Source organism: Numenius arquata, chromosome 2 (genome assembly GCF_964106895.1).
Source record: "Numenius arquata chromosome 2, bNumArq3.hap1.1, whole genome shotgun sequence".
Lineage (NCBI taxonomy): Eukaryota > Metazoa > Chordata > Aves > Charadriiformes > Scolopacidae > Numenius > Numenius arquata.
Window position 1 is genome coordinate 12,334,989 of NC_133577.1, and position 16,871 is coordinate 12,351,859.

At 40.5% G+C, this 16,871-nt stretch overlaps 1 protein-coding gene across 1 annotated transcript in view; it reads right to left on the bottom strand.

Moving 5' to 3' along the window:
* MTHFD1L (methylenetetrahydrofolate dehydrogenase (NADP+ dependent) 1 like) overlaps positions 1-16,871 on the bottom strand; it is a 158,100-nt gene that overhangs the window by 86,956 nt on the left and 54,273 nt on the right. Inside the window, exons 19-20 of the mRNA XM_074144426.1 lie at positions 13,824-13,892; positions 7,087-7,198 (exon numbers count right to left, since the gene is read on the bottom strand). Of these exons, the coding sequence (XP_074000527.1) occupies positions 7,087-7,198; positions 13,824-13,892 (181 nt within the window). The remainder of the gene's footprint in view (positions 1-7,086; positions 7,199-13,823; positions 13,893-16,871) is intronic.

The window sequence follows — 16,871 nt, forward strand, 5'->3', positions numbered from 1 at the left end:
GTATGTACTAAACAGATAGAGCAGCTAGCATCATTAGTTTATTCTAACAAGTGTAGTAGCACAATAAAAAGAGTCAATTACTTAGCTTATAAAAATTTACTGCTTCTACTTGATTTTATACCATTACAATTGTGTGACAAAGTCTTTCCAATGACACCAAGTGGACCACCTAAAGAAAGAAACAGAAAGTGAACTTTTCTTAAGAATCATAGAATGGTTAGAGTTGGAAGGGACCTTAAAGATTATCTAGTTCCAAACCCCCTGCCATGGGCAGGGACACCTCCACTAGAGCAGGTTGCTCAAAGCCCCATCCAGCCTGGCTTAAACACTTCCAGGGATGGGGCATCCACAACTTCCCTGGGCAACCTGTTCCAAGAAAGGTATCAACAGCCTGCAATAACCTTCCTCTTGTCACCTGATATGAAACCAGGAAAGTTGAAGTCACACTCCACCTTGCCTAGCGCAGCGTGCTCCCAGTGTTGAATGGGACGTGCTTAGTAGGAGTAGGAAAGAAAGCAACTGTCAGACATATACTCCAAGCCTGAAAAACAAACTTCAGAAGGACTGTGGTTTAGGATTCCAAAAAACATATTCATGCTTTGTTTTTTCTTCTGATTTACAACAACCTCTTTCCTAAACTGAAACACCTTCAAGGGATTAAAGAGATGGATGGGGCAATCTGCTGAGTTGTTTATTGCAATAACTTCTGACACACTGACAAATATGACTCAGGAAAGCTCATTCCTCTTCCTCTTTTATCCTTTAAGTCTTCAAAACACCTCCTGGGCAGCCTGCATTCACTGGCTAAAAAACCTAGTTCATCCTTTCTATTCACCTTATCAGAGTATTAAGAAACAAAATAACTGATGCAGAAAAGGAACTTGGATTTTCGAAGGTATTTTGTTGCTTTAAGCCAACGCAGGAGGAGGAATGAGCTGCAGAGAGATGTGAAGTAAGAAGCCGTGACCATGTTAAATGTCTTAACCATCAGAAATGATTACCTCCCCCCGAGCAGAGCACCAGACTCATCACAAGGAGTGACCAGCTGCATTCTATGTTGATAAAGTTGCCAAAACTTCCCTGTCCTCTTTTTGGTTTATCGATATCTCCTTTCCCTTCTTAGCAAGGCTGCCTGCATACATGCCCACAGGAGTGAACAAGGATTGCAAACCACTTTCCCCTTGTGGCATGTCTGAAAGCTGACAAGTTAGTATGGGTTCTGTACACTAGTCCCCTCCATTTCTGGGTGCAATTCAAGGCACCTCTCTCTAAATAAACACCTGTCCCTAGAGAGACATTTGAGACATCAGCAACCAGAATAAATTCCATCTCATCGATGCTTCTTTGCACTCCTCTGCTTTCCCTGACATGAGACATGCCTCCTGAAACCTGCAGAATCTCATAATTTCTCTACTTGCAAACTACACCAAGATTTCCCCCTCCCCCTTGGAAACTACCATAAAAAAAGAAAACTGCTGGGTGAGCGGGACGGCAATACTACTGTGATAAAGGCACCTTTTCCTGTGCTTTGCCAGCTGCCTGTCAGTAGGCACTTGTCACCTCTTGCCCCTTGAGTAACTAGCAAGTCTTTCTACGACAAGGACTTAATTTTTTTGTTCTGCATACACGCAGTGCTTATGACTGGGACTCCTAATTGGCAGCAGTTACAGTATGATTGAACCCACACACTGTTTCCCAAATCCTTGAGAAGTGTGCGTGTGTTTAAGAACACCCAAAACTGTTTTGTGAAATGTTTCTTTCCTATACTGTAGCATCTTATGTGGCAAAATAATCTCAAGAACACTTGCCTCCTTAAATAGTGTAATCTTTGGAGTTAAAATCAAGTGTTTTACATATACATCATATATTGTGTTGGTCCAGACATGGGACTTCTGCTGTCAGAGAAACAAATGCAACAATTCTTTGTTCACTTAAGCCAATCACTCTAACCTACACATCTAGAAAGCTGGTTAATGTTCTTGTTTGCAAAAATTGCCAATAATTGCCAATTAAAATCTTCCTCAAAGCAATGGTGAGAAACTATGGAGAAAAGAAAGATGAGGCGCAAAGGTCGTTTCTGAAGAGGACTTCCAGCAAATCAAAACACACTCCCCTGAGACATGAAAGAAGAACACAGGCACAAGGAGGATTTTGTGCAAAATTGAAGCTTTACAGAACCGGCAAATTTATCCTCAGGGCTGCTAGGAAAGGCTTCAGTTGCAACTCACACCAGGTGTGGCCTTCAGTATTAACCAGCTTCTGTGGATCAGCCACGAGAGTTTGATGTTCCTACATCAGAGGAGAGTGACGAAGAATCAAAGGGGAATGAAAGAGTTTAACACTGCAAAAGCAAAACAAAAAATCCACAAAGAAGTAATTGCCTAGACACAGATAAAGTTGTATTTCCCCACCCAGTCACAGCACAGGACTCAGCCTAAACACCAAGCTCCTTTCCTTGCCACTGCTGAGATGTCAGCCGTCTTTGCTGTTCAACAATTAAGGTGAACCAAAAGCAAGTGATGTAGAATTGGTTAAACAGGCCAGTTTAGGCCATCTTTCATACAAAAGGACAATGAAATGTCAGGAACAGACTTCAGGCTGCTGCTGGAGGGGCTAAGGAGACGTGTGAGAGACCACAAAGCTCTGACAGCAACTGTGAAGATGGGCACATTCAACGTGCCCCATCGACACGGCTGCCCCGGTGGCCAGTGCAGGGGCTGCTGGATGAGGGGAATTTGCAGGGAAACAGGCCCGAAGCAGTTAAAGGCTGTGAAGATAAACAAGTGCAAAGCCACCCAAGTGCTACCCGAGACATTGCACTAAAAGTTCAGTGGCAAAAATCATATTGAGAGAACTCAAAATCAGAGCAAAAGGACCGCGCTGTCAGCACGTAGCAACAAGGCTCGGGGAAGAGCAAATGGACAAGCTGAGCTAAAAGGCTTAGGCTATCTCAAACTTAATGAGGGCCTGTGATTCACTTGGATACCTGAAGCTGAAGCAGGGAATGCCTTCAATTAGTGAGAGTTCACAACACGACTCAACGGTTAAACTTTGTTTAGATTTTTTTTTTCTTTTAAACCAGACATCATTGTTAACCGACACTACTCAAAAGGCACAGCACGTTGCAATTCCAGCTGCAGAGCAAGCAAAGAAACAGGCAACACAGGCCAGAGAGAAAAAGTAAGGTTTAAAAATAAATTTTAAAAGAACAATTTGTGAGGATTTTTTTTTTTTTTTTTTTTTTTGCCATGGCACACGGTCGCACAAACAGCGGGATCCACACAACAGATTGGTTCTTTGATGCTGGCTGTCCCAATTCACCCTCCCCTGCACCAGCTCTGGTGTTTTTGTGACTTTGGGCTGAACTGCTTCTCTGTTAAGTCAGCAGAAAACTAAGCCAACAAAAAGTGCAATAGGTTTCTGCCGGGATGTCATGCAAAAACCGTTGAGCACAGGCTGAGAAAGGAGACAGGCTTAGCTGCTCTGGCAATGCAGGCTCTGTCTGATTAGCCAGTGCATCCCCAGTAGCTTTACTGTCACTTTAAAGCTCCAAACGAGGCTATAATATTATAAATATTTATTTCAGCACAAACACCATCTTATGTGGTATTATCTCATCTTCCCCCTGTCGCACTTATAACCGTCTGTCCAGCCTCTGTCTGCGAGGGGAAGGAAAGGGATTTTTTTTGTGGTCTTGATTGAAAACAAGTACAAACTCTCCAGTTTAGCTTATCATGTGGCTCTATAAACAAGTGTGCTGGCAAGTGAGGGGTTGCACAGGACTGGAAACAAGCAGCTGGAGGAAGGAGGCTGCTTAAGTCAGGACAGAAAATAAAAAATACCTGTATTTGTGAAACTGTCGCGCAAGTTCTGGCCATGCTATTCTCCTTAGTACTGTGTACACACTTAGCAGGAGGTCCTACTCTAAAATAACTATGGCTTAAGGAAAAAATAAAATAATAAATAAATAAAATAAATACTTAAAAATAAATATATAAAAATAATAAACATGTAAAATAAATCTATAAAATAACAAATATATAATAAATATGTATCATCATCCCATCTCACAGTGAGTAATCTAGCATACATACATTAAGATATTTATTCTGCTATACAGGAAATTAATTTAATTGCAAACCCTCTCACGGATTCCTTATGTTCCGGCTTTGGATGCAGCTGCACAAGGCTGAGAGCCAATCGCATAGCTTGTGGTCCCCAAAATGCCTCTCCCAGCCACACAGTTCTGCCACTTATGCTATTCCCAGCACCTCTGGGACTCTTTCACGAGCTCATGCCACTAACCTACATGGCAAAACATGAACTCCAATTGCTCATGTAAGAATCTAATGAGTGCCAGATCCACTGTGAGGAAAGGATGAACTGCACAAGAACAGTGGCAAGATAAACGTGGAGCAGTGAAAATTTTTACTTTTAAGGCAGAGTGAGTAAATACACTTGTTCAGCTACTTACAGAACCATTTACACTTGTGACTACCTGCAAAGCTTATTTAAGGAGGCCACTCTAGGAACTATTGCTTTTAATAATCTAACAAGGATCTAAAAATCATGCTGAAGTTCTTTGCTCAGCAAAGCAAAGGCAGTCTCATTTTGAAATCAGTTTCACAGGGATTTGTGTTGTGTAGAATAAAATCTGAACAAGAGCCTTTAGCTGGCAACACACAAAGGTTTTCCTCTATTGCAGCTACTCTCCTTTGTCTCCCAACAGAGAAACTGGGGCCAAAGATGAAAAAAGCAAAAAAGACTGTTAAAGACAAACAGGTGGATAAGACTACAAGAAAAGCATGAAATGCAAGGATATGCCCTCAGTGCCCGAGGGAAGCACTGAATGGAGGGGAATCCAAAGCCAAGGTGACATTTTCGGGCTCCAAAACCTGGATCAAGACTCAAGATTGCAGCCAACCTACTTCCTTTCAGATGATACAAACCAGACTTCCCCCTTGAAAAGATTGCTCACTGCAGAGATCAAGTCACTTCACCCAGCCCATAAAAAATGTTAGCTACCCTAAATGCTGCTTCATTTAAAAAAAAAGATGGAGAACATTTCTTCTAGGCACAGAACACTTAGGGAGATCAGAAGCTTATTTCTATAAAGATGAACAAGCAAATATAAGAAAACAGAAAATCAGTAATTATTCTTTAAAAAGAAGAAAGCCCTCAAGATAATGCAATACACACAAATAGAATTTCTACCTGTTCAATCTTTCTGTTGTTACTCAGAGAACATGTGTGACATATTTCTTTAGTTTTTTTTTCCAAAGTCAGTATGATCTACAACAGGTTTCAATCCTTTGTTTTTTATTGGTATTAGATTTTGTTACTTTTGAAGATTTCTGTAAGAAGATATCCCTCTATCTTCCTGTTCACTAGTCAACAACTTTGTATAAGAAACCTTTCTATTCTCTATCTGTAAGTATATAGGTTGATTCATATCATAACAAAAAAGTATATGCATTCTATAACAATGCAAGCAACTCCCCCATCCTTTCTATGATTACCAATGAATTTAAATTGCAACAGTACTTTCAATTAATTTGGTTTCCTTTGTGTAATTTGCAGCAATGTGTAGGTATGCCATACGCATATACATAGATGCTTCTCTGCTAGTTTAAGGGTGCGAGCAGGAGAAACCTCATGTTTCACATCACTGCACCTCTCCAAGAGCATCGTTCCACAAGTACTCATAATTCAACTTTACCGTTAACGTAAGCCTACTGCAAAGCAGGAACACCCCTTTCACCTTAAAGTTTAAACACATTCAACAATTTTTATGAAAACTGGCTCACTGTTCAGCCACAAGTTTATTTTGCCTGTGACCCTAACAATAAGCTCTACTTGTCTGTTGTTGCTTGCACAGGCTGAATTCTTAATATAAAAAGAGTCTGCCCACCCACATGCTGTCATGGGAACACGAGGGCCTCCTGGTGAGGTTTTACAATGCAGCTGGACCAATATAATGGCTCACTGCCATCAAAATAAGGCAGTCTTACTCTGTCTTCCATCACCGTTCCTCTGCTGTTCCTCTGCACTGGCTCAGGGACATCCGAACCCTGATTTGCCTGAGTTTGCTGAATTGGCAGAGAAATAATTTGGCAGGAAAAGGGAATGGTTTCTGTCCGTTTATCAAGAGAAGTCAGATGAATACTAATACAAGGAACTACAGGATGCTTCTTTCAATGTAATCCAGGCATTTAACAGGTTCAGCCATCTTGTGGAATCTCAAACATGGTGACAGGAACGCTTGAGACAAAGGGCAGGGTGAGGGAACCATAGAATCATAGGATGGTTAGAGTTGGAAGCGACCTTAGAGACCACCTAGTTCCAACCCCCCTGCCATGGGCAGGGACACCTCCCACTAGAGCAGGTTGCTCAAAGCCCCATCCAGCCTGGCCTTGAACACTTCCAGGGATGGGGCATCCACAACTTCCCTGGGCAACCTGTTCCAGTGTCTCACCACCCTCACAGTAAAGAATTTCCTCCTAATATCTGATCTAAATCTCCCTTCTTTCAGTTTAAAACTGTTACCCCTCATCCTATCACTACGCTTCCTGACAAAGAGTCCCTCTCCGGCTCTCCTGTAGGCTCCCTGCAGATATTGGAAGGCTGCTATAAGGTCTCCCTGGAGCCTTCCCTTCTCCAGGCTGAACAACCCCAGCTCTCTCAGCCTGTCTTCATAGGGCAGGTGCTCCATCCCTCTGACCATCTTCGTGTCCCTCCACCAGACCCGTTCCAACAGGTCCATGTCCTTCCTGTGTTGAGGACTCCAAAGATGGACACAGTATTCCAGGTGGGGTCTCACGAGCCCAGAGTAGAGGGGCAGAATCACCTCCCGTGACCTGCTGGCCACACTTCTCTTGATGCAGTCCAGGATCTGGCTGGCTTTCTGGGCTGCCAGAAGAAGTGCTTTGGGTTTTTTACACTTTTAATTTAAGATTATTTAAGATGATTATTAATAGTAGCATAAAACGAAGTAGCATTCTTACCTTTCAATGCTATTTTATCCGTCACTTCCATCACTGTTCGCCAACTTACAACCATAATGTAATAAACAAAATAATTACTTACCTACAAATCCTTTTTCTCCAACTAATTTAAGGGCAATTTTATCTGCCAAAACAGAAGAATTTCCATGTGCAATGTTAGCAAAAGGTCCAGCGTGAACAAAGACGGGTGTTCCCTGAACGATAAAAAAATATGTATCATTAATTTAATGGATAGATAAGAGCACAAGCTCAATACTCTTGCAGACTAATCAAAATTATATATAAATCAAAAGCACATACAATGAGTAAGCACTGTGGGATAATTCAGGGGGATTAGACACATCTCAGGTGCTTGAGACCCCATTTGTGTCAGAACCAGCTTCATTCACAGAAAGGTAATGGACAGCAGTGCAACCTGTAGGTAGCTGACACAACTTCTCTCCCAATCTTGTCCTAATCTTTCATATTTCCCATGCCCGAATGCTGTGGAGTGCTATTGTACTACCATCAGCACTAAGTGCATCGCTGCAGACGGTACCCAAATAGAGCCCAGCTCCTGCCCTGCTCCATTCCTTACTGCTCCTGTTTTCCTCATTAACTGTAATTGCCACTCCTGTGCGGGAACAGTAGCCATTGGAAGCAATGAGGGACCAGAGTCAATGGTTAAAGAGCCGGAGAGGGAGAAGGGAAGGGACACGGCTGGGGTGCAGTGGGGATGCTGATATACAATGGGAAAAGCATTCACCGCTGCTGGCCAAGTGCCTGGGAGCCCGGGTACACACACAGCTGAATTCCCCTAAGATAGATACTGTACAAATACACAAAGAAAGTGGACTCTGTAGCAGGGAGCAATCTAAAACAGCAAAAGGACAGGCGAGGAGTTAACAAAGTAATGGCATAGGGAAATTTGTCAGATAGCAAGCAAATCTCAGCTTCCCCGTCATTTTTTTAGCATCACAAGGAAAGGAGAAATTAGAAAATTAGCATTTACAGAAACAGATAAGAATTAGGTGAGATATATTAACTGCTATCTGTTCTCCAAGTCAGAATACACAGTCAGAGCTAAGGATGTCACTTCAGACAAAATACTTAAGCAAACAAATCCCCCTTGTTGTGTTAATGCTTTCAAAAATCCCCAGCTGGTTAAAGCAAAGGTAAGCAGATAACGTCACATTATCTCCATCAGTGTTCTTCTCACACTCTGTATTAGGAGCTACTGTCAACCCTCAAAATTTCAGGCAACCTACTGGGCAATCTTCCTCAATTTTTGACCAGAAATACCAATTAAGGAGGACAGTGTTCCACGGATCAGCTGCAGGCCACATCCAACAGTCCCATGAACCACAACTTGGAAACTATTAACCATTTAATAAAAGCTGGTTGTTCCCCCCCACAAAGTGTCTTAAGAGAACAACCTACATAGACAAAAATTTTCATGTTTTCCATAAAACACCAGAACAATTGGATTACAGTAGTGAAACACTTGCTACTACAGAAAACAGATTTTCATGTTTCACTAATACTGAATACAAATCATATAAAATATATCAACAACAAGCATCTGTTCTTATTGCTTCTTCTAGAAGTAATTATACATAATTATTTTGTTTAGAGTGAAGACAAGTAACTTTTTATCTACTGGCATGTCAAAGTACAGGTTCTAATAAAATGGGATTTATTTTTTTTTAAAATCAAGAGTGGAAAAAAGAGAATATGCATACATATGAGCAGGGGACATTCTCCAAAAAATGGACAATTAAGCTACAATCCAAAGACAGTTCTGCTTCATACATGTTAGAGAAGAAACAGTGAAACAGGAGCAGAAAAAGTAAATAAACCAGAAATCATGCCCTCTAACAAAAGGAATGATGCAGATTATTATCATCATAACACACAATTCATAGTATATACTTAGGAATTTTTTTCTTGTTTTCTATCTGCTAATGACCACATACTGCAATATCAATTGAGGTTTTACATATTTATGCAAAAAAATTAACTTGAACTATGTACACTTTTAAAGCTTCTTACAGTATTTAGGCATCAATCTAAAGGAGGTGCTGTGCAAAATAAATTACCCCTATCCCAAAGAGTTTATAATTTATACAAAATAAAATGCAAGGCACTTCCACCAACCTAATTTTAAGTTTTACTTCCTTAAGTTTTACTTTAATCCAGTATTTACTTTTCTGGTATTCAAATAAGTAAGACTGCACTTGCCAGCTACCAGATTGAAATCCACAGGATTAATTCTGATTTGTGTTTTATTACTCACTAAGTTCAATTTTACTTTTCCAAGCCCTTAATTTCTTGTGGCAAGCAACTACAGGGCTGCTCTCTGACCAGAGCCCAGCACACCCATGGGCAGATGAGATGCACGGAAGCACAAACACGGATGATGAGAGGGCATCCCAGCCCATCCTGTGTCAGGGCGTGCAGAGATGTGGGACAGAAAGGTCTCCCACAACATTCCCTGTGCAATTGTGCTTCCAAGAGTTTACCTGCACAAGGTGGATGGGAAGGAAATTTGGTTTGTGGGGTCCAACATCCAGAATATCACCCCCTGCCACTAACTTGAAATCCAAACACACTACTAAACCATTGGCATGGACAGATCTCCCCTGGAGCTCTGAAATCCACCAGAAGAAAAGGAGGAGTGATTTGAATGGTCTTTTTACAAGGGTAACCCTGGAAGAAAAATAGTCTAGGTACCGAAGGGAGTGAACTCCAGCAGGATCTCGGGAGCCTCAGGCACACCCTGGAACAGGGACAACAATGCCTTCTCAGGCCAGCTTCAGTAACTCAGTGTCAGCCCATCCATCCTACTTGGCAGACTGCCACTTATTTTCCTTACACTCTTAATAAACTATATGGAGAAACAAACAGTGGCACAGGGATGCATTCTGCTGACTGTTTTCAGAACAGGAAATTCTATTTTCCAAGTCTTAATAAAAGAAAATAAGCCCTGAATGCCAATAAATATCTGAAGCTATCTGGCAGCTAGAAGGATGTTTATAATACTTATTACCATCCTCCCCGAATCTTTACCCTGAGTGGCACTTCAAATTTAATATGAGCAGCCCATCCCAGAGCAGCCAGCCTGCAACTACAGAGTTGTCCCATGGAGCAGCTGCTCTGTTACGCGTGGTCTAAATAAATGCTAAACATTCAGGGATCAGTTCATGAGGGAACAAATCTGTCACGACAAACAGGGATAAACACTATGAAATCATTACGCACATTTCAAACAAAGTCATCTCAGTTCTACAGCACTGGATATAAGTTCTACTGAAGCCTACATTTGTTGTAGGTGGGATGCTCCACATTTCCCATTTTGAGATTTTAGTGTCATTCCTGCATATAAAACACTGTCAATCACTAACGCCTTGAGACAGCGTTTCTCGTGATAGAGTAGCAGGGTTGCGATCAACCCAACAGAGAAACCTCTTTAAAAACCAGCAAAATTAAAACAAAGACATCAATTCACATATGAAAAAAATGACTGCCAGTTCTACACAGGACTGGCATTCCGTCATTTTTGATTTATGAACTTCTAAACCTCTTCTCCAGTGCGTGCAGATGCCTGTGTAAATCTGGTGCAAATCTACTGAGTAGGTCACTCTTCTCCCCTTTCGTAGGCCCTTAGAAGCAACTTCTCAGACCTCCACAGCTTAACACAATAACCACCTACAGGTCCTTTGCCAGATCAGAGGAGCACAGCTACTTTCAGCCACTGCTACCCACAGACACTATCACTTACAAATTATGCCAAATTAACTGGAATTCACAGAATCACAAAATGATATGGGGTTGGAAGGGACCTCCGGAGATTATCTAGTCCAACCCCCCTGCCAAAGAAGGTCCACCTAGAGCAGGTTGCACAGGAACGTGGCCAGGCAGGGTTTGAATGTCTCCAGAGACGGAGACTCCACCACCCCCCTGGGCAGCCTATTCCAGTGCTCTGCCACCCTCAAAGTGAAGAAGTTCCTCCTCATGTTTAGAAGCAACTTCTTATGTTCAAGTTTGTGCCCATTTCCTCTTGTCCTGTCACTGGGCACCACTGAAAAAAGACTGGCCCCATCCTCTTGACACCCACCCTTTAAGTATTTATAGGTGTTGATCAGATCCCCCCTCGGCCTTCTGTTCTCCAGACTAAAAAGACCCAAGTCCCTCAGCCTCTCCTTGTAAGAGAGATGCTCCAGGCCCCTAACCATCTTTGTGGTCCTTCATCCAGAAGATCTTCTGCTCCCCCTCCTCAGGCAGCCTTTTTGCCATTCCCTACTACCAAAGTGATCTGGAAGACCTGCTTTGGTGAACAGTTTCATCCCTACTTGCAGGACAGGTCCACAGCACAGCTGCATTTGTGTTCTCTGTAATCATATTATCCTGTTTTTATACCACCTGTGTGCTGCAGGATCATTTCTGATGTTACTGTTGTCAAGTCAAGGTGCTGTTGCTAAAGGTCTTTATGCTTGTATTGAGAACTTGTTCTCCCTGAAGGGGTTAGGATTACATTGTCCAATTACTATTGGCAGCCTCTTTGGAAACTTAAGAGGTCCCTCTTCTTTTGGATGTTACTTATTAGGATTTTTTTCAAGTGTAATTTAGGCTTCAGTTCTCCTCATTTCTGGTTTGTGAGAAGAAAGACTTGCAACTTACATACTCATCAGAAATATGTCATTCTCTATATAACAGAAGAGACTTTATTACATCCACCACCTCAGGGTACACTAGGATTAGGTTGTCTTAAAACCTGTCATACTGGAAGGCTCTAAACTCACAGGTGGATCACTGCACTACATTCAAGTGCGCAGGGCAAAACATCTTCCTTCTTCCTCTTCCTCCCTTTTTTGGTAAAAAATGGAAGCTATTAAAATTAGCATCTCTCAAATCTATTAACATGAATAATTCAAAATAACGAAAGGTATTTATTCACAAAATGGGATTTGACACAAGCTTGAGGCTCAAGAACAGCAACAGCACAGGCAGTAGCAGTGTGCTATTGCATCTCTACACAAGAGATCTTGGAAAAGATTTAGATTTATCTTGGAAAAGATTTAAATAAGCTGGAGATGCCCATCCTTGGATAGGTGACTCGTATTAGCCTGCAAGCCAGCAGGTATTCAAAGGGTGACAGAAGTTCGTCTTTAAGACTCAAATGGCAGGAGTGGAGCATGAAGCAGTCTTCTGAGCTGCTTTAGTTTTAAAAATAACTTTGTAAGAAGAATTTTTGGGAAAAATATCCTCGGGTGCTGCAGTCAGGGTCCTCCTAACAAGCAACAATGTTTGATGAAAGTTAGCAGATGTTTCAGTCATAGCGTAGATTACACTAGAAAAGAATACCACATAAAAGGCAGGAATTTCATTGCATAGAAATATGAATATAAAGAAATGCAGTGAGAAAAAAAAAGCATGCAAGTCCAAGAACTAAATGCCTATGGATCAAAAGAATCTCTTCTGACGTTTATAACTGTCTTTTAGAACACTACAACAAAACCACATTATTTTTCTAACAGACATGCAAAGCACAAATAGAGTGATGCAGACTAAACGCTCAGAATCAAAGCTACCTTGTCACTGATGCTTAATGCACAAAATGTTATCCAAGTGGTGATTTTAGACACAGTTCTGTCCGTGACATTTTTGATTCTACATGACCTCCAGTTTCTGCTATTGGATGTTATATTAGATTCTGACACACATATATATTCTACCTACAGCCACATGCAAGAATGGATGTTCTGTGCAGGAGGAAGTAATTAAGATGGCTATAGTAAAATAACATAGACTTAAATTATTTTTTTCTAGTATTTCCTGAGAGTATGAAGTCGTCCTTATCCAAACACAAAAGCGTAAAAGGTAATTATCACTTTGCCATGCTGTAGAAAATAAGACATTTTTACCAACCGGGCATTGCACTGGTATGTTTCTACATTCTTCAACTTTTCACCACACCAGGAATTGTGAAGTATTCCAGCTACATAATTTTCAAACTTTCAATCATATATATTAATTTTTCTTCAAATGCATTTGTTTCCAAAACTGCTTCATTATTTCCCCATTTTTCTTCCTCCTTCTCCCCATGAATATTGCTCATCTTTCAGCTACTAGTGAAAAGGCAATACTAGACTGCCCAGACACAAGTTAGGTTGTATTAATTCTGCGTTCTTTGAGCTGTTGGAAGAAAGCTCACTAGATTAAGTGTAAAACATTCCTCTCACAGGCCAGCAAAGCTTTATTTAGTCCCTGAAGGCACTATGGCAAGATAGGGTGAGTGGGAGCCATCTTTCGAAAAAGTGCAAACAGGACCCTCCTGTGTTTCTGAACAGGACAAACTATAATACAGAATAGAACAGCCTCAGCTAAGCATCCACTGCTCACTCAAAATGCTGGGCTGTGGGAATCATCATGGGAATATACATATAAAGGAAATACATAATAAGGAAACTTCCCTAGAAGAGCAAGATGGGAAACAGAAGGAAGTCTATTACTTGGAAGCCCAACCTGTCCTCCAGAGTGCTCAGAAGCAGTTCAAGAGTGCACTGCAGCTTGTTTGCAACACTAGGCAAAATTAAAACTAAAGCCGGCGTCTCAAAGAAAGGCAAAAAAAACCCCACCAAAACGGTATAAATGCAGATGGAGTTGATTTGTTAACATACACAAATGAATATTTGCTATAATACTTTTATGGATTTGACCCCGGCTTGAACCAGGGTCAAACCTGAAGTTGAAAGTTAAGCACAGTCGCTGGAGAAGCACGACAAGCACAACATGGAATCTGAAAGCCAGAGAAGGGCAGGCACCATAAGCCGTACTCACCTCTAATGTCTGCATCAGTGTGGGCTTAATTGCGTCTTTCATCAAAACTGCCAAAGCACCTGTTACTCCCTAAAAAACAAGAGAGTCCACATTTTAAGGAAGTCAGTTCTAAGGTGCAACATTTCTGAGTTACACTTAAGCTTACAGTTAAAACAGGGTTACACGTCAAACAAGAAAAAGAAAGTGTGCTCATAACCATGATGGATAAATGGTGATACAGCGTTGCATAAAGAATTTATTTAGATGTTAACTCAAGACTTCTAACATACTGTATTTACAGTTTGCCAGAAATAGTAACAATTTTGCTCTGAATACACTAAAAAGTCAGTAAGTAAATAGTCTTTCTACTTCACGGAGAGACCAGAAACAGAGTTATTAAGTGATCAGCATGAGGACGTTCATGGGAACACAAGATGAAGCAGAAGCAAAGGCCACTGAGACCTGAGAAAGCAAGAAGGGAATAACTTGCTAAAACTGCCTGAAGAAATTACAGATGTATTTCTTTCATGACAGAATCAATAGCATGAATCAATAGCTAGCAACTACCAGAGAGGGTATTTTTCAAGACTTGTTACAAATATAAATGTAATAGACACAGGATGAAAGCAGACACAGAGCTGACTAGGGGTAGAGAATGAATACATCATGAGATTAAAAGCTAGAGGTGCCTTACTGTGATGATGAGAGGACAAAAGGAGCTGTGTGAATTGCTGCATTTTAGTTGTAAAAAAAAAAAAAAAAAAAAAAAATTACTTCTTCCTAAAAATTTTGCTGGAAATTAAGAATAAATTTCATGCTGACTGAATTTAAAATAAGAGAAAGTCATGACATCACTCTACACTAAAATCCAATGCCCATTTTTGAAATCAAACTATATGCAGAGTGCTATCTGGAAACCACAAGCATAAATTTCAATTTATTCCTAAATTTCTTTGATTTTCAGAAGAAAATGTGTTTTGTTTTGAACTAACTAGATCACGGATGGAAAAAAAATGCAGTAGTATTATAAGCAGTGGCTCATTTGATTGTTTGAACAATCAAACTCTTGTGTGAAAATCAGAATGACAAACAAACGAGAGACATAAAAGTGTGTGGTCATTACGTTAGTACAGTATTTTATACAAATTCAAGTTTCCCCTTTCTGAGCACCACATCTGAACATAGACTTCAGAGGAAAATGAGGCAGAATATTTGGCCTTGGATAAAAATGGATTGAAACCAAAATAGTAAAACTGGTTTCTACTAAAGCATACCAAATGTTTCCTTGGGGAAGAGTGAAGGAAAGGAGAGAGAAGAGGGAAAGACGTTTCTTTGCTCTGTGCATTTTGTAAACCTCCACTATCTACAAGCCCCAATAGTCCCACAAAGAGGTAATAAGAGAAAACGGTAGCAAAACAATATAGTTTTCCCCTCTTCTGAATTAGTAAAGAGTAAATTTCTTTTTCTTCATATGTTAATTTTAGAAGTTAGGATCAAAACGCAAGGGAACACCAGTGTGTCAGCTCTCCCATCGGAATGGCTGAGGCTCCATCGCTTCCATAGAAACAGCCTGGTGCTATGTTGTAACCATACCCAACTACTCTCATGGGAATCTAAAGCTGACAGCCTAAATATAAAGAAAAGGAAAATATGTTTAAAAAAGAAATGAAATTATTATTGCTTTTCACCTCCCCAGGCTCCTTTATAGCTACATATTGTTTTAATTGGTAAGATTATAAACTACTTATTTTAGATAAAGAAATTAAAAATGCAGAACAGATCTCAACAAACAATATTTCATAAAGGTTCATTTAAACAGTACCCAATAAAAATCATCTGCTTTTAGAATAAAGTGTAACTTCCATATTTCATCCATAAATTAGTTTTCTTTTTAGGACAATGTAAAAATAGCTGCCACTGTTACCGCCTTTGATTTCTTGTATTTTAATAATTTGTAGAAGCCTTTCTAAAGTGGGTATCTTTCTTAGAATATTAAACTGTAAATCTAAGCAATATAACAATTTGCTTTATAAAACTAATTTGATTCACTTCCAAATCTGAGCCACTTACAAAGCAAAATAGTAAATACCCAGTCCCAACTCTAACAATTTAACATGAAATGGAACAAATTTCCATCCTAGCAATCTCTTCATTATACCCCAGCTTTTAATCGTACTAATTTATCAAAACAGATACATTCTTTTTCCTGTTGCAGAATTTGAATTCATTAAAAAAAATCCAAACCACACCAGAGTTTGCAATATAGTTACCGAATAGATCTAGAAGCCTGTTTTTTTCCTGCTGTTTGATCAGTTCAGCAGCCAGCTGGGACAGAATTTCTCAGACCAGATGCACAATTTTTCCCCTTCCCCTTCCCACTGAAGGAAACGATGTCCCTCACTATTTGCTAGAAACACAAAACTGTAAGAGCTAGTTAATTGTTTGTCTTTGGTCTCATGGAAAGCAGATCTGTGTACACACACTAGTTAGGAGGCAACAGGTAACAGAAATACCTGAAGGAAAAGTTGGTTAATTTTACATTTTCTTCCTGTATCTCAGTTTTTCTGTCATCACATAGCATAAGCTATTCATCATTATGCTAAAAGAGAAACAGCTGCTGATAATGTTGAGCACATGAACACTGAGATAGTTTACAATCTTACCACGTAAAAGGCAATTGTAATAGCTTTTCAGCTTTCTAGAGAAAAAAAGTCAAATGGAAAACTTTACATCAGATCTTCCAGCTGGTCAATGGGAAGGTTAACTACCTGAGCAGCCACAGATCAGCCCTAATGCTCTTCTTGGGACACCTGCCCAAGGACTGTCAAGGGTTAACTCATGCCGGCTGTAGATATCTGCTTAGGGGGTTCTGTTGTCTACTTCATGCCGGATGAGACCACCAGCTCATTCCAAGCAAGCACGCAGGCAGCTATTTGCTCACCTAAGCCCTGTTGAGTGGAAAGAATCATAGAATGGTTCGGGTTGGAAGGGACCTTAAAGATCATTGAGATCCAGCCCCCTGCCATGGGCAGGGACACCTCCCACTACACCAGGTTGCTCAAAGAAAGG